The sequence below is a fragment of the Malus domestica genome, chromosome 05 (genome assembly GCF_042453785.1).
Source record: "Malus domestica chromosome 05, GDT2T_hap1".
Classification (NCBI taxonomy): domain Eukaryota; kingdom Viridiplantae; phylum Streptophyta; class Magnoliopsida; order Rosales; family Rosaceae; genus Malus; species Malus domestica.
This window is the reverse complement of record NC_091665.1, coordinates 9,035,151-9,059,189: the sequence shown is the minus strand read 5'-3', so window position 1 is coordinate 9,059,189 and position 24,039 is coordinate 9,035,151. Positions and strand designations below refer to the sequence as shown.

Sequence of the window (24,039 nt, the reverse complement as noted above, 5' to 3'; positions counted from 1 at the left end):
TACGATAGATGCGCAACCAAAAAAACTATAAAACCTATAGATGGACCCTTTTAATTTGTGGGAAGATATGGAAATTCAAAGTTAAGAAAAGGAAGAAAAATACTTGTTCTTGTTGGATTGCTGTGTTAAATTAATCGGATTCTTTTTCAGCAAGGGTCTTATAGTTTGACCTTGAGTCTAATCTGGGGAGCAGAGCAATCGTCTTGCAGTTTGACCATGAGTCTAATCTGGTCAATAGAACTTAACAACACGAAACTTAAAATAACATTTAACGACAAGTGACACTCAAAATATGTCTGGAAATTTTATTTTAAATAGCAGTTTAATTCAATTAACCAATAAAATTGAAGAACAAATTTAAAATAATTAGCCCCTTTCGGTTGGAGATGGTATATAAATATGGTTTGACACTGTTCATTAAAAAAATAATTTTTTACAGGACTATAATTTGGACGGGGGCTAAACATATCTCATTCGGTTGAAGATTACCTAATAAGTCTCATGCACACCATTTTTAACTACCCACACACCCTTCTTTAATTATGACCGTTAAATTGAATAAACCAAATGATAAGATTGAACAAGATTAACCGCAAGTGTGTATGAAGCTGTGTATAGCGTGTGCATATCATTTTTTTTTCCCCAAGTGCACCTTTGTTTTTGGTTTGGTGGAAGTAAAACCACATGGTTTAAGACTTTGGAACAAAAGAAAAAACCACTAAAACTAAAACATTTTGTCTTATATTTCTCGAGCATTGTCAGGAAACAACAACAACAAAGCCTTACCCGCACTAAATGGGGTCGACATTGTCAGGAAACAAAGAATTGAAAAAAATATACATGCATGTGGTTTGAAAAAAAAGGATTATCACTCCTCGCTCTGTTTCCTGAAACAAAGAATACTGTATCGGAGAGTTTAGTTTGTTCCAGTGCGCATTGCTAGTCTCAAGCAAAACAGACTAGTTTTCGACACCTTCATCAAGGAATTATGATTTCATTGGACCGAAAATCAAGCTCATAAACTATTTTCCCACCTTTCTTACGGTTCATCCTTTGTTGTTACGGAAGAGGTAGATCCCTCAATGTCTTGTGATTTCATTGCAAAACCGTTCTCTGTATCAAAGCCACGGTGTGAAACTTCTTCGTTTTCTTCTGTATGCTCTGACCGGTGGAGCTCACTGTCATGCTTTGCTGCATCCACATCCCCCTCAAATGTCAAGCTATAAGAAGCATCTTCCTCGTTTAACCCCCATGATTTGTCTTCTGATGGAGTTGCTGAAAGGGGTACAGCGTCATCAATTAAGTCCGCAACTCTCACCTTGTCAACCAAACCCATTCGTTATTATACATAGATCATTCTACTGCATTGCATCAATAAGCTTTACATAGTAATTCTAGTAGCTCAACTTGATGTTGCTATAAACTTTGCGTCTTCAAAATGTCATTAAGGGTATCCAAGGTCGCATGATTATATAAGAAACAAGGAAAATGGGAGGAGGTGGGGAGGGGAGGAGGAATGCATGTTAGCAGAAGCAAATGGACAGTTCACATTAGTTCAGGAACCCTATCAAACTTAGAAAATGCCTCAGCGAAACTGAATACTATAACTTTCTCGTAATGTTTAAGGTATCTTTGGTTCGACAAACCATCATGTCCATTTTAAATGCCAGTGTCATTCTTGAAAGATCAAATTACCACAAACTTCTTAACTTGAAACATGAATAAAAAATTATCAACCAATTAAAATGCATGGCGTGGCTACAATGCTGTAAATCAGGTCTAAATCAGTTTCAGTGTAGGATATTTGCACGTACCTGCATAGGCTGCAGATCATTAAGTTCTTTCTCATCAGTCTTGCTTGCTCCTTGAGCTTGCAGCTCCATAGAATCCCGAATGAGTTGACGAAGAAAGTTCACGTCATCAGACCTAACTCCAAACCCTTTCAAAAGCTTGGAGCCCAGCTGCAAACTCATCTGCAAGAATTGAAACATTAATTAGGTGTCAAGTTGTATTAAAAAGACTTGCTAGTTAATGTATTCAATAACGCAAACAATAACAATGAATTAATTTGATACCTCTGCGCTTTCCAGAATAGCATCTGTTGCACCTGATTTCTTCAGTTCTAAAAGGTGCTTGAGATCCAGAGCTCTGGCATAAATAGGGATCTGCCAATACAGAATTCTTACCATTTTCAGACCACAGTGGAGAAGTATACGAAAGGGTTTAAAATCCAATAGACAGAAAATGAAATTGGCAGGAATTTAGCCTTCGTACTACTTGAGCTGGTGCAATCAATGTATAGCCAAAAAAGACTGGGACTCTCAAATTGAATTGGATGTCAATATCAAATTTAAAGTTTTCTACAATGCCCTTCAAATCAGAGTTCAATGGGAAACTCCTTTGAGGCACAAATTGTACGATGTCACTCTGTGTGTATAAATAAGTAATATTTCTTACTCTTGAACTTCTATGATTGTAAGCTGTAAACTAAACCACGTCAGGGTCCAGATGAATTTAGAAAAGCTGGAATGAAGATAATGCATATGAGAACCCCATCCCCATGCGCGCACACACACAGAAATGTAACAAAGTCAGTGGAAAACTGTATAAAGAAGATGAAAACAAAAACAATTTCAGGCTTCATATAAAAATGGGTTTAAAACCACTGAATGTCCTACATTGAGTTGAAATCCAAAACAAGAGAAGCTCAATTCAAGGATAATTCATGCAGCAATAGCAAATTTGAAACCTGTGCTTTTAGCCCAAGATTGGATGACACGGACAAAACATGTTTAATAATAGGGGCAATGTTTCTATGACAGGTACTGAAACTTCACAAGCTCCTGAGAACAATTTTTTCCCTTTGCTGTGGTTTCTAGTGAACCCAAATAAAGTTTCTGTCTACTTAGCGTGATTGCATCCTATGTTCTTATAATGGATTGACAAGAGAGAGAGCGAGAGCATTACCGCTGGGAAAGCATGTCGAAGCCTTTGAACGGCCTCAGTAGTTCTACTCCTCGCAGTGTATAAAACCATGACAGCTTTGGGGGAAGAGATGCCAGCAGATTGCAAAACTGCTGGACGTGATCCATCCCCATACAAAATTGGAAAACCAAGTTTCCTAGATGCCTGTAAATGGAATGGTGAAAGCAATTTAATGTCATCACCAAGTATCAATTTATCTTTAACATACTTTTAAAAAATAATAATATAGAACTGCAATAAATATATAGATTTTCCATTTGTTAAAGATGTCAAACTTCCTCCAAGTGTCAAAAACAAAACTAATAAGGTTTAAGGAGAATTAAATGGAAACAATAATAAACTTTATCTGGGTAGCAAATTCCAATCTGCATATTAAGCATATTTCACTCTTTCATCACTGATTCCCAGCTTCTAATGCAATTATGCAATTAGAGTCCCCAAACAGCATATGATATCTAGATTAGAAGGTGTGTCTACCATAGTTTAGCTCTTGAGTCTTGTTAAATATAACGTTTATGATATCAAGATTACTGCATTGTTGATGAGATCCTTTGTGTTTTCATGCTATCAGAAAATATTACAACTATACAAAAACCAATTTGGTGGGTGGCAATCATTTCATTCTAATGGTGTGTAAAATTATACAGTACTTTATAACTGACAATTCAAAATTCACTTCTGTTGTAATTGTTAAATCCAGACTTCCTCAATTAATTATGGTAATTAAGAAATTTCACCTGCTATGTTACAAGTTGTCAACTATTTCAGACTAAACAAGAAGTCCAAATATTTCGGACTGAGCTAGTAGTCATTCATATAAAATCCTCTTTAACATAGAAAGCAAGGAAAAGAAAATTCATTGACCTTCACCACAGAAGGATCCATATCAAAAGCTACAAACGGCAATCCCAGATTATCGTTATCTATCCCAGACGCCAATGGAGTGGACAAGAAATTGGCAAGGACCTGGACATGAGAGAGAGAGAGAGAGAGAGAGCAATCGCAATTACAATTGGATCTGAGACCTGCAGCTCACTCGCAATTATAATACTGCAGAACAACATAAGTTAAACTTACCTGGCCCATTTGTCCAAATCCAAGAATAACAACAGGTTCACTTGAATCAAAGTTCACCACCTCAGCAGCTTTCTGTACAAATTTGTTTAAAATTCAGGCACTAAACTGAAATCGAAGATATGGGAGTATTATAAATCAAAAACTAATTTAGGAAAAAATGGATGGTTATACTACTTGATGATTTATCATAAATAAATTATTAAAAAGAAAAGTAGGAAAAAAATTGATTAGAGTGAAGAAAATTCAAATGATTATGTTCAGTTTCTGATAAAACGTTAAATGAGTAATGTTATAGCCTTGAGCTGTAATTTAAAAAGTTGATGCATGAAAAATCAATCCAGACACATCAATGCCAGAATTTTCATCAATCAATTCCAGAATTTTCATCAATCAATTCCAACATGATGTAGGAACTCACATCCTCGGCACCAAATTTGTCATCAATCAATTCAGCAGCCCTTCTTCCAGCTTCATTAAGCAATGGGGTCAATGCCATTGACAAGACAACAACAATTATAAGCAACTTGTTAAGCTCGAGTGGCAGCACACCAAGCCTGTTTCGACAAGGCAGGAAGTTATTTAAACAGATAGAAATCCTGAAATGTTCAGTCATACTATTTTCTGTTTGATATAACAAGTTATGAGTCTATAACTCACCTATTTGCAAGTGAAAAAACAACAAATCCAAACTCGCCTCCTTGAGATAGAAGCAGCCCTATTCTTACACTTTCCTGTAAGGTAAGTCCAACACGAGGGCCTATCACTGTTATTATCAGTGTCTTGATGACAATCAAACCTCCCAAGAGCGAAAGCACATTCGGCCACTCTCGGAACAGAAGCTGCATATAAAAGAAAATATGACTTGTGTAAAAGAAAAGGCAGGCTAAATTATGAATGATTAATGATTATTCTGCTTTTTCTATTATTGCTGCATCTGTAAATGTTTTATATAAGAACTGAACACGAAGAGAGATAAGTTCACATCACATAGGTCAAAGAAATAAGGACCTTAAATTTCATCTTTATTGGTTTATTTTTCAAGACATTAGGACCACTTACCAGATCAATAAAACAGTTAAAGGAAACAGAATAAAAAGCATAGTCATAACCAAGTTAACTATTTTCATACAAAAAATAAATTATTTGGTGCCTGGGTTCACTAACAGTATTCTGTCACTGAAACATTAAACAAAGAGAACCGTGTCAAAACAAGCAGGCAGCCAAACAAGTTTCCAAAAATGGCTTTTCAGAGAAGAAAAGTTTAGAAAACAAGCTTGAATCCAGAAACATAAAATAACGTTTGAAAGTAAACAGTACTTCTGTACCGGCATGTCAATGGACGTCCCTGTAGTTACAAAAAATAATCCAAGAAGTAAGCCTCGAAATGGCCTTATATCAGCTTCAATTTGTGTCCGGAAATTTGTTTCCGCTAACAGTGCTCCAGCCAAAAAAGCTCCAAGCTGCATATACAGTGAAACTCAACTATTACATAAATAGAGGACATGATAATCTCAGATATTCTCCATCTATGAGAAGGAATGTCAAACCGTATCACTGAAACCCAACTTCTGGGTGAGAAGTGAGGTCCCTGCAACTGTCAATAAGCAAAGTGCAACAAAAGCCTCAGAGCTCCTTGCTTCTGCCACAAACTGATTTTACAAACTTAATTTAGTGGCCAGAAACAAAATATACAAAACGAGTTTAAGCCGTTCTGTTTGCCATGCCCACCTCAAAAACTCGTCTAAGAAGGAATTTTCCTCCAAGAGAAAGAATACCAAGTCCACCTAAGGCTTTTAGGCTTTCCTTCACAAGCATTGGCCATATACTTTCCTCTGCTAGGTTCTGAAGAAAAATAAAAATGAAGGAATGCTGAATAAGTGACTAGTATCTGAAAGCAGGTAAAAAGTTTAAAAAGAAAACGAAAAGAAATAAAACATCATAGTCAAGATAAAAGGTGCAAAAAGTGACGACACAAATCAGGGATGGATGATAAAATAAAATTCCCTCAAAACATGAAGGCGTTGATAATAAAAACAGGTTTCCTGTATTAATAATTTAATATAATAGAAGCTTCATCCAAAAATAAAAATCCCTATAAATATAGGGTGATATTTTCCAGCATTAAGTATCCTTCACTGATGATATATTTTGGATCGGACCTAGAAATTAGAAATGAAAATTTCCAAATCAGTTTGAGCTTTACGTTGGATTTTCACTGGAATTTCTTTCTTCCATACTCCACACTCTTCACAAAAGACATTGCACAGATCACATAATGAGATAAACAGTGGTCTACTACCACCCAGTACTCACAGCCATACGATTAATTATTTTTTTGACAATGATTTTATGTTCTACCATCAGTATTCAATAATCCTAATGACATAACAAAATTGTACATTCAACTATAACTGTTGAAAAATATTAGTTGAATTTCTCGTATACCTGACTTTCCAGCACTGGAAGTATGACTAAGAGAGGTACGACTGCTATGTCCTGCAAATATCAAGTAGTGGGGGGCCAAAAGTTATTGACATCATACTCTTGTTCTATATTTTGCATGGCGACCTTATCAAAATCCAGAATGGGAAGTAAAAGAAAATGCAACACCATTGCTTATTCCATTCAATTCAACAAATCAAAACAAACCCAAAAAGGGAAAGAAGAAAAAATATAACTCCGAGCGTGGTTTGGAATAGAACCTGTAGAAGAAGTATCCCTAGAGTTGCTGACCCAAATCTTGTAGGGAGTTCACCTTTCTCTGCAAGTAGCTATACATTATTCTATGTAAGCAGCGATATTAAATGGTCATTAATCTATTACATATAAATTAACAGAAATTTTTTTGGTACAAGGAATAAAGTAGACATTCTGCATTGTTGTCCATTTTAGAACTTGTAAAGATAAAAAGTTAATGAAATTGAAACAATGGACACTGTCAAAACTATCTAAGACATTGAATTCCCCAAACTAGGATCTTAAATGTGTTACATGGATTAACTTAAGAGTTGTTGGTCTAGCGGTCAGGTCCTTGGTTTGCTCCCAAGTGGTCTGGGGTTCGACTCTCTCCCATGGTACCACCTAGCAAATGCTAGAGTTTCTCACTCCCCAAATGTTGTGGGGTCAGGCAGGGGGCCTAGTGATTAGTCGAGTCAAAGACTCGGATACACTAGTTAAAAATAAATAAATAAATAAACGTGTTACACCGATTATACCCATTCAAGGGACCAAAATTTGGATAAAAGTTATGATATGCTGGTAAGCGGATGATACACACATGCATACTTATTGTCAATTCTTACTAAATTATTATGCTTTATTTGCTGGTGAGGTGCTATAGTCAAGTCATACAAGCACCATTAATACCAACAATAAAACAGAAAACTCTTCCTACACTTCCTTAGACAACTATTTTATATTGTTAATGTTCAGGTGTCTAAGACAATTAATCAAAACCAGTTAATCTCCTTTTTATGTTCAGGTGCTAATGTCAATCATAATATGTATGGTGATTGACATTTTGAGTAACTAGCTTAAAAGCATGGTTTTAAAGCTTGACAACAAAGCATCTTTATTGTGAAAAGGACTTTTAAGTTTAAAGCCAGTACAGCTAAGTTCCTGGTCAGTTTAACTTTAACCCAACAACTGAAATGTCATGGTGCGATCTGCGACTATATAGATTGCCTATTACCCCTGGTAAGAAGTAAACTATCATCAAAGCGTTCTTACTAAAACTTGGAAAGCAAAAGAATAGGAAAAGAAAATGAAATATAAAGCACGCGACTTTAGCTTAGCAAGGGGGAAGAAAGAAGGAAAATGATCACTTTTTTCTCGAATATAACTAACCATTTTCTAGCACCAATCATTAATAGCAGCTAAATGAAACAGATTTCTTCATTTGAAAAATTCTGCAGTTCCGTATTTAAATTACCTGAAGTACAAAAGCTGAAGAAGACAGAGAGAGAGCAGCACCAATCACTACGGCTTCATCAATGCTTCTGATGTTGACCTATTACGAAAGGAAGAACATAAAATAAAAATTACAAATGGCTTGGACAAGGACAGAGGTCTGTCTGTATCACACTCCATTTGGTGACACTGAAAGACAAACTTTAAACATCAAGAAGGCTTACTAACTTAACAAAACAAATATATCATACTTGAATATTTTACCAGGACAAGCACTTGGATAAAGATAATAAAGAAAATCGGATTACCACTATAACTAAATTAGTTGTCAAATCTTTACAAAAACTAAATTATACTCGTAGAGTTAGCCCAAGATGTGAGGGAGGGTGGAGTAATGGGTTAGGATTAGGATGGGTTCAGAACTTGAACCCCTTCAATGTATAAAGGACACTTGGGATAAAAACAAAATTATACTCCTCAGGTTAGTTGTGAGGGAGGGTGGGGTAATGGATTAGGAATAAGATAGGCCCAGAGCTTGAACCCTTCCAATGAACCAAAGACCAATAAGATATGAAACAAAGAACATAGAAGTAATACCATCCTGAATTTATGGATACAAAGGACAGATAAGAATAATATAAGACCTGATATGTGCAACTAGCCACTAGTTTAGTGACCAAGCCCATTAGCTCAAATCGTAATCAAGTTAGAAAGTATGGTTCACATAAGTTCAAATCAAAAGAAGAGAATTATAAAAAAAAACTGTAAACACTGCACCAAATGTGGATGCGGGCCTGAAAACTATACAAAGTGGAATCAAACAAGTAACTAAGTCAAAAGATTCAAAACATAACAAGAGCAGACGAATGGTGATATCATGTGAAATATAGATGAAACAAATGCTAAAAGTGTTCTACGGAACAGAGCTCTCACCAAATCAGGCCTTGAGTTAAAGAGGAACGTCAAAATTTGGGTTCCAATAGCACCATTAGGTGGAAGTTCGAAGGCTGTGAAAGCAAGAGTAGATAATACGACCTTCAAGAGGGGAAAAAAAAGGTCAAAATTTCAGGCAGCACTATTTGTGTTTTTCCACACAATTTGTGCAGCATTCATAAACTGCAAACAGAAGCTTAGCATAAAAGATCAGGGCAAAGAGCAGTTATAGGACTAGGTAATGACAATGGTACTATTCGAAGGTGTTTAAAATTATATATCAACAGCACTAAGTATGCTTCCAGCTTGGCGAAAATAACCTTTCATGAAATTCTCCCACAACAAAGGTGTTGCAACAGCCTTAGCCCTTAAGCAATGCAAATACCCCTATGCCTATTCAATAAGAAGTTCAGAACTTACTTTAATTATAATTTATCAACCCTTATTGATCACACAGAGAGAGAGAGAGAGAGAGAGAGAGAGATCTAAAAAATGATTTTTGTTACTGAAAAGTAATTTGTTTATATAAATAACTTTTCACAAAAATGAGATATATAAAAATATAATTAAATTATTTGGTTCCGTGCAATTAATTTGTTAAGCAAACAAAACATTGAAATGCAACGTCCATTTCTTCCTGCTTCTTATTAGCAACTCAATTCCTATCTTATTCCATTCCTTATGAAGAATCATCTTTTTCTTTCTTTTTTTGGGTGCCTTAACCATGAAATCTGAAATAACCTCAAAAAGTACAATTTTTCAGTTATATGAAATATATATCTGATGATAAACTACTGCAGTTTGAACTTCATTATTATCCTCAATAAAGAGAATACTATCGTCTAATTTACACAACCAGATAGATACTCGAAACACCAAGTATTGCTTTTTGTCTACAAAGTACCTGAGTTAATCCCATTCCGAAGGCATATTTTGCAAGAGCCTTTAGACGCGAAAATGAAAGCTCCAAGCCCATCTCAAACAGCTGAAAGGGAAACATAACAGTCAAACAAAACGAAAACAGTGTAAAAGGTATGCACCAACATACCACCATTAGAGGAATATAAGCTTCTTTAGAAAATCATATTCTTTTAACTTTTGGGAGAATGCAAATTGCAGAAAGAAAAATGGCACAAGCATCGAAGAAAAGACCATGCAAAGCAGAGGACACTTCATCCAAACACCTTCCCAGGTATTTTCCCTGTCCATAATCCTCAATATGTGCAGCCAGTGAACCCTAAATATTTATCATCTTTCTTCCTCTTAGTGTCACAGTTAGGTAAATCCGGTAATTAACCAATAGAAAAAAAAAATTTAAGATGGATGTACTTATGTTTGAACATCAAAATACGAGAATAAATTATTTTCATTCTTTCTATGAAGTACACAAGGGTGGCCCTAAGGAAAAGAAAAATGTTCTGTCTTTGTAACAGAAAAAGAAATTTTTGGCTTATCTAAAGTGTTAGGCAACCACTAGACCTCAAAAACTTAAGTTAGAGAATGATCCAAGCATGCATATCAAGCAAACACCCTCCCTCCTCACCTGCACCTCCCTAACCAGCAAAAGATGGTGAATGCCAGTAGGAGGTTCTAGGCATGACCTCATGTGATCAAGGGTATGATACCATGTTAGACAACTATTGAACCCCAAAAGGTTAAGTTGTTGGGGAATACACAACTATGTATATCGGCAATGACCAATTGAATAATGGCATTTAGTCTCCACTTTGTTCTTGAGTCAAATCTCATAGACGACAGTAGTTGAATATGACAGAAAATATACAAATAATGTACATCGAGCTAACACCAAGGACTATCACAGGTTCACAAAGCAAGGTGATGAATTTGCAGTATTCATAGACATGGTACAGGTACACCATAAGAATAGAAGGCCAGATATTATTAACTTCTCCGACAGTACACGTCAACAAAGAATGCTTACCAAGAAAAGAATCCCCCATTCAGACAAAACTTTCACATCTGTAAGATTCCGAATCAAGCCAAATTGATTGAGTACAATCCCCGCAAAAAAGAAACCAAGTATCTGAAAACCATATTGTATACTGTATTTCAGCTAAGAAGAGATTTCATGTAAATTTAGAAAAGTAACAATAATATAGGTACGATCCAACAATAGTCTTACAGGGCTAGCTTTAATGATCTTGAATGCCGGAACGATAATGACAGTAACAGCTAAGAACGTCAAAGTATCAAATCCCAAATCATTAATGACATCAACAGCACTCGCAACATCAAGTCCTGCATGCGTTCGCAATCTTTTTGAATGGACTGGTCTGTGGTTTGAGAGATAAAGTCCTCTCCATCCGCAGACAGAGGAAGCTAGTAAAGGATTTCCCAAAAAGTTTCTTGGAGCAAAAGGGGGATGCCTTGTGTTGTAATTAGTGGCATATGATAATGGATGCACTTGATGGTTACTGGAATACGGAATAAAAGAACGCCCAGAAAGCCGTGATCTGGATAGAGAGCAGGCCATAGATGGGCTCTTTTGTTTGATAGTGCTGTATCCCTGCAAGGAAGAGAAAACAAGATATAGGCTAGATTAACTTAAACAATTTAACTAGCTTACTCCACTATTAAAATGCAGGAGCAAAGAAGAATGGAGAACTTAATGGCCTTCGATTTTAAACAAAAATTTCGAAACTTTGGATGATTGCATGTTCTGGTTTCCTGTGGAGGATTAAAAACTTGAGAAAATAATATTAGGACAAAATTGGCAAAAATTTGAGCACATAGATGACAGTTTGAATTATTCGACAAATTAGTCATCATTTCATCGCAGATTAGATGAGCTAGAATACTTCTATAAAAATAAAAATAAAATCCAAACTGTTTTAAGCTGTTCCCTGCTGATGGTGATGGTCACCAAAAGAAAGACAACATCTTTTCAGTTCATCATTTGGTAGGCATGAAAATATACAGAAAAGGAAAAGAGGTAGGAGCCACTTTACCTTAGAGCTTCCGATATAAGTCACCGACTCCAACATAGTGCTGAGGCTGATGACAGAAGAAAACCCACATTGAAGAAAAGAAAAACCCCCAATTTATTTTGCTTTTCTTACAAAACCCACAATTTACTTTTGCAAATATGGAGGAAAACACAGAGAGCTAAGTCATTTGACCCCTCTGAGTCAAAGATGAGAAAGAAAGAGAGGGAGAAGCAAAAGATGAGGACGAAAAATGCACACGAGAGAGATTTAATCCAGTAAGCTTGGATTGTATGCGACTGCGCCTGTCGACAACTCGAGGCAGGCTGAGGCGGGCGTTGGAGCAACGAGAAAGGGGTTTCAACGTCAACTAAATGACAAAAGCCGATATGACTTTTCCGTATACTGCGTCTGTCCACCTGGCGATTTACCATAGGCTGCAAAGACCTTGCCACTTGTAATTATCTGACACAACTTTTTGCAGATAAGGCAGAAAAGATAGAACCACCAATGTTTGTGCACGTTTTCTTTATCTTTGGTGAAATTGGCTTGGCTTTACCACAGCATAGGTAACGAGGTACTTTCATTTTTGCATGTTTTGTATCTAAAATTGATGGTACCATTCATATTTTCATACGTGATAAGTGATTGCGCTCAAAGTAGTGTAGTAGGGCACCTCAAGATTCACGGTGTTTCTGCTCCCATAGGGTGTGCTTAAAGCCTCCCCATTTTTGAAGCCGCTGTCAAACTTTATCATCGGATGTTGGGATCAATGAGTCGAAGTGCTAATAACAACTCCTCTCTTGGGTTCTAGTAGCACAATTATGACTTCTTTTTTTGTGGGGGGAGGGGGGGGGGTTCTCATCCTAGGGGGGTTTCTCATCCTAGGAAACCTACTTGAAGGTGTATAAAAAAACCTGTCTACACAAAAACCAAGCAAAAGAAGGCATCATCCTTAGTTAGAGCATCACCAATGGGGGATTTATCCTTCATGAGACTACTATATTAAGTCTTACAGAGAATTTTCATCCTAATGAGCCGGAAAATGGGATTAGATCCACCACTTTGGCTAGCCATTTCCTTTTTTGGGTAACATAAAATTGGGATACATCCAGCCCCAGAAAACAATGGGTTCTACGAGAAAAGTAGCAATCTATGTGAGTCATTCTTCCTTCACTTGCGAATACACTTATATTCTCATTCTACTTTTTTTTATTCCTTTTTCGTACATATTTTTGTTCCAAAGATCCTCCTACATTTTCTTTGTATGTTTAATGCTTAAGACATAAAATGATAGAAGCTATAGAAAAGAATGCTTTGAATGATAATATATTCTTCTCAATAAGAGGAACTTAAAGGTGTACAACCCTAACATAAAAGGAAAGAAAACTAATTACAAGTGATTACATGGGATTACATATCAATTAGGGATCCTACCTAAAATACAAAAGTCAACACTCCCCCTCAAGTTGGTGCATATATGTCGCTCATGCCCAACTTGTGTAAGAAACTTGAAAACTTGTGACTCGAAACAGCTTTTGTGAGGATATCTGCCAACTGATCTTATGTTCTTATCGCCGGTACTTCAATTATTTTCCCTTCCAATTTTTCTTTGATGAAGAACCGATCAACTTCAACATGTTTTGTTCTATCATGTTGTACCGGATTATGTGCAATGTCACGAGCAGCTTTATTATCACAAAATAATTTCATGGGCTGATCATGTTGTATACCCAAATCGCTTAACAGAAACTTAAGCCACAAAATTTCACAAATCCCCAAAGCCATACCTCTGTATTCTGCTTCTGCACTGGAACGGGCAACCACATTCTGTTTCTTACTTCTCCATGTAACCAAGTTACCCCCAACAAACCTAAAGTAACCTGATGTTGAGCGTCTATCATCAATGGAACCTGCCCAGTCTGCATCAGTATAACCTTCAACATTAAAGTGATTATTCCTCTTAAACAAAATTCCTTTGCCCGGACTTCCCTTCAAATATCGCAATATTCTCATCACGGCATTCATATGTTGTTCTCTAGGATCATGCATGTATTGACTCACTACACTCAAGGCATAAGCAAGGTCCGGTCTTGTGTGTGCCAAATACATCAAACGGCCTACTAACCTTTGATATCTTCCTTTGTCAACTGGTACTTGATTAGGATCAACACTAAGCTTCAATCCTTCTTCTAATGGTGTAGCTACTGGCTGACAAGCTGACATGCCAGTTTCGTGCAACAAATCAATAATATACTTCCTCTGAGACAAGAAAATTCCAGAACTGTTTCTCGACACCTCAATCCCTAAAAAATATTTCAGGGATCCAAGGTCCTTCATTTCAAATTATGTAGACATGTATCTTTGCAAGGCCGCACGTTCTTCCGGATCATTACCTGTTACCACCATATCGTCTACATACACAATAAGTGCAGTAAGCTTCCCATTCTGTCTTTTTAGGAACAAAGTATGATCAGAGTTACTTTGTCTGTAACCAAATGCTCTCATTGATTTTGTGAATCTTTCGAACCATGCTCGAGGGGACTGCTTCAAGCCATACAAGGATTTCTTCAACCTGCACACTTTTCTTTTGTATTTATCTGGAGCATTACATCCCGGTGGAAGATTCATATAAATCTCTTCTGTCAAGTCTCCATGTAAGAAGGCGTTCTTCACATCAAACTGTTGTAAGGGCCAATTAAGATTTGCAGCCAAGGACAACAAAACACGAACTGTGTTGATCTTGGCTACAGGTGCAAATGTATCTGTGTAGTCAATTCCATATTTTTTAGTGTATCCTTTTGCTACCAGTGTTACCTTGAAACGATCCACCGTCCCATCTGCTTTGTATTTCACAGTATAAACCCATTTGCATCCCGCAGGTTTCTTGCCAGCTGGCAAATCTGTGATCTCCCAGGTAGTATTCTTCTTCAAAGACTTCAACTCTTCATTCATTGCTACTTGCCAACGTGGATCAGTTAAAGCCTCATGCACACTGTTAGGAATAGATACAGTAGATAATTGATGCACAAACGACTTATTTGATTCTGACAGGTGACTGGTAGACACATAATTACTTAACGGGTATAACACATTAGACTCAGGGTTGGGCTTACTCACTGGATACCTAGTTTTGCATTTAGGGTCGGCTTCATAAGTAAGTTTAGGAATACCTCGGTTGACGCGATCAGGGAGACGACGTGGTGGTGGTGCATCCGGGATCGAAGACGATTGATTATGGTTATTGGGACTCAAGCTCGACTGTGAGGTAGCTGGCGACACAAGGTTGTCCGGTGGTGAGAAAACTGGCAGTGAGCTATCAGGCAGTGAGTTATCTGGCGATGTCGACTCGTCCCTTTCAAGGTTTTCAACATTGTTTCCATATGAATGATCACCACTTGTCTCCAAGACATTACCACTTAATTCCAATTCATTCACATCATTATTTTCGTGTGAATGATCACCACTTATTTCCAAGACATCACCACTTAAATCCAAATCATTCACTCTATCTATATCTGGAATAGTATAATCAAGAGTTTGAACTTCTTTCTGATTCTCCCCCTGAAGTGAAGACTCGGGATTGGCAAAGTACATATCATTCTCATGAAACGCAACATCAATAGTGACAAACAACTTATTCGTCGGTGGGTGATAACAACGGTATCCTTTCTGCCTTGATGCATACCCCACAAACACACATCGTAAGGCTCGAGGTTCAAGCTTACTTCGCTGTTGTTTATGAAGATGAACGAAGGCCACACAACCAAACACATGAGGTGGAAGATTAAGGACTGCAGGAGCATCAACATGTGCAGAAAGTGCCTGAAGGGGTGTCTGAAAATCAACCGATCGTGATGGAACACGATTAATAAGATACGCAGCTGAGGTGAGAGCTTCTCCCCAATAGGATAATGGGAGACGAGCCTCGAGTAAAGAAGCACGAACAACCTCCATAAGCTGACGGTTCTTGCGTTCGGCAACCCCATTTTGTTGTGGAGTATATGGACATGTAGTTTGATGAACAATACCATGATGATCAAGAAAGGCACGAAGTTCAGAGTTTACATATTCGCCACCATTGTCACTCCTAAGAACTTGTATTTGTGACTTATATTGTACTTGTACCATTTTGTAAAACCGCTGAAACAAAGACGTAACTTCACTTTTGAACTTCATCAAACAAACTCAAGTCATACGTGTGCAGTCATCAATAAAAGTAACAAACCAATGAGCACCACCAAGTGTAGCAATTTTAGATGGTCCCCAAACATCAGAATGAATTATCATAAACGGGATTGAACTTTTATTCAAACTAGGGGGAAATGAAGTACGATGACTTTTAGCCATTTCACAAACACCACATTTAAAGCTAGAAATGTCATGCTTAACAAATAGGCTAGGAAACAACCTTCGTAAATAGCCGAAAGAAGCATGTCCAAGTCGACGATGCCACAACCAAACCTCTGAAGCTTTATCCCTCTCCCTATGAGATCCTCCCACAGCAAGAGCTTGAGTCAAATTTCGAGAACTGTTCGATGTCAGCTCCAAGTAGTAGAGCTTTCCCCTTCGAATACCATAACCAATCGTCTTACGAGTCCGAATGTCCTTAAAAACACAAAAGGAAGGCCAAAAAATAACAAGGCAATGTAAGGCGACAGTTATTTGAGCAACAGATAATAAATTATAGTCAAGGAAAGGAACAACAAGTACGGAGTCAAGATGCAGGGTATCAGAGAGGGAGACATCGCCTTCCCCAATAATGGGGACAACATTACCATTGGCAACACTAACTATAGTATTGGTGGATGGTTTTAGGGTTTGCACCTGTCTAGAATCACAAGTCATATGTTCAGTAGCACCATAATCAATTATCCATGTATTATTCATAACAGATGCAGAAACTTTGAAAGCCTTACCATCATTACATGTATGGTCAGACTCTACCTGAGCTTCGGCAACCAATGCACGTGACTTGAACCGGTCACAATTGATCCTACTTTCCTGTTCGGTTTGATCAGATCGATGCATAATGGTATGAGCCCAAAATGCCACGGCTCCAAGTAATTTGAGTGAGAAAAGATATGGCCCAAATTCCCAGGCCAACAAAATATGTAACTTGGGCTAAAAAAAATAGTAGCCAAAAAACCAACAAACGACCTCCTTTTTTTCTTGTCTTTTTTTTTTTTCGTTTCCTTTTCTCCTTTTTTATTTTTTTTATTTTTTATTTTTTATATATATATATATATATAATAAAAACAAGGTGCAGGTCACACTGCAGAAAAGATATGAATTATGCAGCCGCAACAGTAGCGACGAGGAACATACAAAAAATCCTTGGAGATGCGCTTCAACCAAGTTCAACGAAATCGGGTTTTCTGGTAGACGGAGACTATGGAATTCCGACCGACAGGTATCGGCAATGATCGCAAACCTAGTGCTGCTGAGAACAATTTCAGCGGGAGCGGCTCCACAACAATGGGTAAAAAAAACTGGGTTGGTTCGCAGACGGATTCGAGAGTTTCATCTCTTGCAGCAGCAAGATTTCTGGGTTGGGTTTCAATTCGTGGGTACGTGATGCAGCAGTGGGTCGTGGTGAGTAGATGTAAGGATCGGTTCGATGCACTTCGATCAGCAACGACGGCGTCGCTCGCTGGTCGGACGGACACTCTACACAACTGGCTGCGTGGTTGGTGGTTGTCGATGGACTCGAATCAGCAACGACGGCGTCGCTCGCTGATTTCAAGGTGCGAGCACAACTGGCTACACGGCGTCAAAATTGTGAATAATGTTGCGAATATAATTTTTTCTTTCAATTTTCCTTAACCTGGCTCTGGTAGAGCCAGAAAAGAATGCTTTGAATGATAATATATTCTTCTCAATGAATTTATAGGTGTACAACCCTAACATAAAAGGAAAGAAAACTAATTACAAGTGATTACATGGGATTACATATCAATTAGGATCCTACCTAAAATACAAAAGTCAACAGCTATTCTACTAAATAGGCTCACTTTTATTAGTCTAAAAATTTAGATTTCCCTCTTAAAACTTTAACACATTATATATATATACCCGTTTATTGGGTTTTAACAAAAAAAAAAAAAAAGAGTTCATTAAATTTGCTTTGTGACTCAGATTACAAAATTTTAGTCCTAAAATGCCCCTTGTTATATGATGAAACATTTGGTTGTGTGTGTTTGTAATTTATTCCAATTTGGCTAATTAATGGTTGTTTTAAACTCCATAAGAATTAAAATTTCATATTGATTTAACGTTTCTGGGCATTGGTATGTGAAATTTTCTAATAATTTTTTTGAAAATTGTATGATACTAATTTACCAATTGGTGCTAGGTAAAGTGTTGTGTTGTACCTGAAAATCAAATTATTTCTGAGCGCGAAGTGAGGGTTTATATCTTTCAACTAATGAGATTGAAATAAGAGAATCTAATCTAACGAACGGTTTATAAGTGATGAAATCTAACCATCAGAGTTTGAACTTTTTAGGTCAAAAGGTTCTTAAAAAGAAAATTAAGATAACACGTCTAAAAATCAACTTAAGAAAAGTTTAACACACAAAATAAATGGTAACATAATCAAATTACTACATAAATAAATATTTATAGCCCCTTATAGAACCCGAAAAAAATGACCCCTCATTGTGAGATATTCTTTTATAAAGCTCCAAAATTCATTGGAACTCTAAAATTGGCTATATTCACCACTTTTCTAGCCCCATATAGAGCCCCTCACTGGGAATTCTCTTATGCAGCTAGAAAGTAGAAACTTGAGGAATATGTCATTAGCAATAGCATTCAAGGTAAAATATAGAAGCTCGCTGTGCTGTGTTGTCCTTAATCCATGTCTTAGTTGTAAATCAAACCTTAACTAGCTATTAGCTGATGTCTTATTAGTTCAAGTTCGTGTACCCTGACTCCGAAGGATGTCTTTCTACAAAATCCTTTCAAGTTCTAACACACGAAACCATTCAACCTTGCTATCAGTTTGTAAAGAAATTCACGCACACAATGTACGTATATTACTTCAACCCTCTCACAATAATAAACCTGACCAGCAGCTGAAGTCTTTACAATGAGGACGCACACAATATTTTCTTTTTCTTTTTTCTTTTTTCTTTTTTTTTTTGTCGAAACACAAGATTTTCTTTTTACTCAATAGACATCATATAAGGGTTTCCCCACGAGAAACGAACAAAACCATGTTACCCTTTTAATATTGGTTTAGTATTGAGATGCTTTTATAAAAAGTAAGTATTAAAAAAAGCTGAGTTAGAAAAGGTGTTTGATAAACACTTAAAAACAACTTATTTTCACAGTTTTTGGTGAAAAAAAAAACTTAAAATGTGAAGCAACAAAAATGAGCTTTGAAACAAAGTTGAAAATGTGAAGTAGCATAAATGTTGGATTATGATTTCTTGTTAAACGTCGGATTATAAGTTTAAGATAAAGTTTATAAATATTTTTCTTTTAAAAATAAAGTATATTTAGTAATTCACCTTTATTTGTTAAGAAAATTAAATTAATGATATATCTACTATTATACCATTTTTTGTTATTTCACACAGTCACAGTTATTTTACATAAAAATTTATCAAACACTATAATACTGCTTCTTTTTCCAGAAGTACTTTTACAAAAAAAGTTTACCAAATATTTTGCTGCTTTATTTTATAGCTGCTTATTCTCACAGCACTGCAAAAACAGTTTTATTTCAAAGCACAGCAGTACCAAACCAACCCTTACACAAATCTTCCGTTAAAGCAAGAATGCAAAGCATAACTAGGATACATGAGTCCATTCCTAATTTCCTATACATCAGAACTCAGACAGAACATAATCTGCGATAGGTGGAGGAATGGGAGCAAAAGAAGTCCCATTTGGTGAAATTATGTTAGTTAAAGCATATAAAAAGAAGAGAGACAACATTAGCACAAAAAGTTTCACCATCAATCTTTATTCTTTACATAACAACCACTTTATTGACAGTAACTTACGGTATTGAAATGTAACATGCAAAGGGCTTCAATGGGATGCATTAGAACTGGGAGGAACAAACGCTTCACTGAGATGGACTAGAACTGGGAGGGACAAACTTGAGTGAAATACTATTAACGCAATGGCGTTCATTTGTGGGTGTTCGAAAACCTTCTCCTTTGAATACATGACCCAGGTGTCCACCACAAGCCGCACATGTAATTTCAGTCCTCATCCCATCTGGGTCTGGCTGATAGCATAAGAATTTCATTAACAGTAAAACTGATAGCTTGAATTAAATTAAGATTAAGAAACAAAAAAAATAAGGATTAACGCAAGGAAGCTTACTCACGTTAAAATTTATCGCCCCAGGAAGACCCTCATAAAAAGCTGGCCAGCCACAACCCGAATTAAATTTGGTTGTGGATCTGTAGAGAGGAGTCGAGCATCCTGCACAGGTATAGATTCCCTCCTCAAAGAACTTGTCATATTCTCCTGTGCCCGGATACCTTTATAGCACCAAATAATGTCCAGATCACAAGTCAGTCTTCATTCTTGTATTTACATATCATCATGAAGTATTAAGCATGTTAGAATGTTACATTACACCTTTGTAATGAAAGTTTTAGGATAGATTAATTTAGATGTTCAATGCAGCAATTCATGTTATTTCTGAAGATCTTGCAACAGCAATTTCGATTGCAGCCTATCATGGATTTCCTTTGCTGTTTTAATTGGAACGAAGTAGGAAAAATAAATAAGTCCCACAAATTTTGTTGATGCACAAAACCGGAGGTCTTGGAACAACGTAAATCCGACCGTGAATCTGCAAGAAAGTAAATAACACAAGATGTATCGTGGTTCACCCCAAGGTTTGGGCTACGTCCACACTGATATTGTATTTCTGAGAGGATTGTGAGGGAGAGAGTGTGAGAGCCTCTGTAATGAGAGTGAGGCTCTGAGAGGGGGTGAGAGGGCCTAGGAATTGGCCTCCTCCACAGTGGACAGTGGTGAGGTTTCACGGTGGTGAGATGAAAAATGAAAGAAAACCGACATAGCTTTTTGTGTCGTTTCCCACAGACGGCGCCAAATGTTGATGCACACAGTTTCAGTAATTAGAATGAATCTAAGGGTCCTCTTGAAATTAACAAAGAAACGAAATAGAAATTACAGACATTAACTGAACACTTGCTACGTCAGAGACTACATATCTGATATCACATTTCCTAAAACTTCAAGAGGGATCGACAAATTGTGGGTCTATTTGCTCACAGATTAATACTTGAAATCTTTATGCAAGTGTACAGATATAACTGTTGCAATTTAAATATAGCAGCATCCCCTATTGCAACTCCACTTGTATAATGTTTAATGTTTAATGTCTTCAGTCTATATTAATCGATCCCAAGGAGAGAAATGTCTACCGTAGGATCACAATCAAGTTTAGGCTCATAGTCATACATTATGAGCATGGACCTTTTTGCGCCCATTTCAGTACCGAATCTGAATTATTTGGTTTTTGGATACCACTCATATCATCCATCTCATCATATTAATCAGTTTCCCGAGTAAGTCGCGATCATGGCAATCAACATGCCAATGTTTATAAGCAGAACATTTTATTTGACACCCTAATGATGCTTGTTTTCGCCACTTATATTTAGATAAAAACCGGAACTCGCTCATTTCGTGAAAAGCAGCTGCCTTTGCTACTAGACATGATGAACTTCATTTAGAATTCCATAAACCCAAGCTAGTATTAATGTAATCTCCAGATTAGATATGATGGATAAGGAGATGAAGAACAATAATTAACATTAGCTCAGTCTCTAATCTGTATGTATTATGTAGTACCGACTCCTGACCGGACAATAATGAAAGATAGAAACCAAAGCAGTTCAAAATGAAAAAGCACATCCATTATTTCAATCAATATGTAATTCTTCCAAATATTAAAACTTGCCAGAAAATACGTGAATTTTGTAATAAGTACCAACTAAATAAACAAAAATAAATCAAAACACCTTCAAAACTGCGAATTCTTTCTCTAATCTATATATTTAATGCAATAAAACTGCAAGTCTAAATCAAAATAAATAAGCAACTAAACTAACAATTGCAAAAGTGCATCTTACTCTGTGCCTTTCAGCCTCAGAATCCGAAACTGCTCGGGAGAGAGCACGGTCCGCCACTCCTCCTCAGATTTCTGGGTCGACCCAGGTGCAGCCATGGCTACAACTACCCCGCCACGAAAGCTCCGCTTGCTGCGGTGCAAAGACCCAGCAAACCCAGCAGCGGGTATGACGCTTGCGATGTGTTTTGGGGGTAAAGTTGTGAAACGGGTTCGGAAGAGAGAGGTGGGTTTAGGGTTTGGAGGGCGGAGGAGGTTGCAGAGAGTGGGTGTGATGGTGGTGCTGTTGAAGATTATGGTCTTGGAGGAAGAAAGGGGAGAGTACGTCAGAACGTGCAAGCCCATTTCAAGATAGGACTAGTTCAACTGCAATAGAATATGCACCCTGTTTTGCGGGCCTATCATTTTATTATTAGCTTAACTGCAATTTTTTAAATCAAACGGTATAGTCATTGATGTTCAGATAGTTTCTTTAATGATTTAAACAAGAAATTCAGTCAAGAACTTAGAGAGTCGTGAGACAATATGGAGCCTACCAAAGTACCAATCTAGACGTCAAAACCAACTCTGGTCGCTCCCTTTTTATTGCATAGACCCCCCTCCCCCCCCAAGCCAATTACTCGCCGTCGACTCCTTCCTCTCTAGTTAGGGTCTTCCTTCTCCCCTCTAGCCCACTAACCCCTCCCTCAAACCCCTTCTTTCCCTCCGTCTTGGTCTATCCTTTCCTTCTGTGTGTTTTTTTTTTTTTTTTTATGTTTTCTTTCCGGTTTTCTTTCTTTCCCTTGTCTCCAGTAGCATCTGTTATAAAACATGACTAAGAAAGAGACACTATGAAACTGTACCAATCACTATACATTATTTATGAAACTGGACGCAATATAACTAGACACTAATTATAAAACATGACCAAGAACTAGGCACTATTTATGAAATTGGACCAATAAACAATGTAGTACTGTTCAATTTCATAAATAGCGCTCAGTTTCATAAATAGTGTTCAGTTTCATAAATAGTGTTCAATTTGATAAACAATGTTTGTGCTAGAGGAACGCGTGTTTGGTCATTTTTTAAAGAAATTTATTATTAAAATTGTGTCCTTTTTTATTAAAATTTAATCTCCATTGTCATTTTTATTAAATTTTAAGGCTTTTTCATTAATATTTAATTCATTTTCATTAAATAAAATTATAGCATGGTTTTTTGTTAAAATAAACTTAGTCCAAGCCTTTTTCATTAAAGCTCCCTTTTATTATTTGCCTAACTGCAATTTTTTAAATCAGATGATATAGTCGTTGGTGCTCAGATAGCTTCTCTAATGATTTAAACAATAAATTCAATCAAGAACTTAGAAGAGTCGTGAGACAGTGTGGAGCCTATCAAAGTACCAACCTAGACGTCAAAACCAACCCTAGTTTCTCCCCTTTTCTTGCAGAGAGCCCCCCCCCCCAAGCCAATTGCTCGCCGCTGATTCCTTCCTCTCTCGTTAGGGTCAGCAAGCAACCTCCTCTCTTATTCCTGTTCCTTCTCCCCTATAGCCCACTAACCCCTCCTTCAAACCCCTTCTTTCCCTCCGTCTTGGTCTATCCCTTCTTTCTGTTTTTTTTTAATGCTTTCTTTCTGGTTTTCTTTCTTTCCCTTGTCTCTAGTAGCATTTGTTATAAAACATGACTAAAAAGAGGCACTATTTATAAAATTGTACCAATTACTATACACTACTTATTAAACTGGACCCAATATAACTAGGAACTATTTATCAAACATGACCAAGAACTAGACACTATTTATGAAATTGGACCAATAAATCGTGTAGTACTGTTCAATTTCATAAGTAGCGTTTAGTTTCATAAATAGTTTTCAATTTGATAAACAGTGTTTGTGCTAGAGGCACGCGTGTCTGGTCATTTTTTTAATTTTTTTAATTATTAAAATTATGCCCTATTTTTATTAAAATTTAAGCTCTTTTGTCCTTTTTATTAAAATTTAAGACTTTTTCATTAAAATTTAATTCATTTTCATTAAATAAAATTATAGCATGGTTTTTTTCTTAAAATAAACTTAGTCCAA

General features: G+C 36.7%; 2 protein-coding genes across 3 annotated transcripts; both read right to left on the bottom strand.

The window, feature by feature from the left end:
• Positions 1-719: 719 nt before the first annotated feature.
• LOC103436574 (K(+) efflux antiporter 3, chloroplastic-like) lies at positions 720-12,408 on the bottom strand. Of its 2 annotated transcripts, none has more exons than XM_008375014.4 (19): positions 11,874-12,408; positions 11,048-11,431; positions 10,847-10,948; positions 9,809-9,889; positions 8,905-9,006; positions 7,994-8,071; positions 6,765-6,833; positions 6,508-6,558; positions 5,791-5,904; positions 5,610-5,711; positions 5,388-5,522; positions 4,720-4,901; positions 4,481-4,616; positions 4,063-4,134; positions 3,850-3,951; positions 2,968-3,129; positions 2,076-2,165; positions 1,815-1,973; positions 720-1,318 (listed from the first exon to the last, which is right to left on the bottom strand). In XM_008375014.4, exons 1-19 carry the CDS (start codon positions 11,907-11,909, stop codon positions 1,040-1,042), a joined length of 2,436 nt encoding a protein of 811 aa, XP_008373236.1. In that variant the 5' UTR covers positions 11,910-12,408; the 3' UTR covers positions 720-1,039. The 2 variants fall into 2 exon arrangements, with proteins under 2 accessions (XP_008373236.1, XP_028957818.1); XM_029101985.2 differs by having other exon boundaries at positions 720-1,275.
• A 7,387-nt stretch (positions 12,409-19,795) lies between these two features.
• Positions 19,796-22,678, bottom strand: LOC103436573 (peptide methionine sulfoxide reductase B5-like). Its single transcript, XM_008375013.4, has 3 exons — positions 21,980-22,678; positions 20,197-20,353; positions 19,796-20,094 (listed from the first exon to the last, which is right to left on the bottom strand). Exons 1-3 carry the CDS (start codon positions 22,318-22,320, stop codon positions 19,930-19,932), a joined length of 663 nt encoding a protein of 220 aa, XP_008373235.1. The 5' UTR covers positions 22,321-22,678; the 3' UTR covers positions 19,796-19,929.
• Positions 22,679-24,039: the final 1,361 nt, after the last annotated feature.

Excerpts from the sequence above, each read along its gene's own strand:
- LOC103436574 (XM_008375014.4), bottom strand. The coding sequence starts at position 11,909 with ATGTTGGAGTCGGTGACTTATATCGGAAGCTCTAAG. Across the intron at positions 8,072-8,904 it reads TTAACTCAAGGCCTGATTTG|GTCAACATCAGAAGCATTGA; the intron begins GTGAGAGCTCTG and ends CTTTCGTAATAG. Across the intron at positions 4,902-5,387 it reads GGACGTCCATTGACATGCCG|CTTCTGTTCCGAGAGTGGCC; the intron begins GTACAGAAGTAC and ends TTTTATATGCAG.
- LOC103436573 (XM_008375013.4), bottom strand. The coding sequence starts at position 22,320 with ATGGGCTTGCACGTTCTGACGTACTCTCCCCTTTCTTCCTCCAAGACC. Across the intron at positions 20,354-21,979 it reads CTGAGGCTGAAAGGCACAGA|GTATCCGGGCACAGGAGAAT; the intron begins GTAAGATGCACT and ends GGTGCTATAAAG. Across the intron at positions 20,095-20,196 it reads CTGGGGCGATAAATTTTAAC|CCAGACCCAGATGGGATGAG; the intron begins GTGAGTAAGCTT and ends TTATGCTATCAG.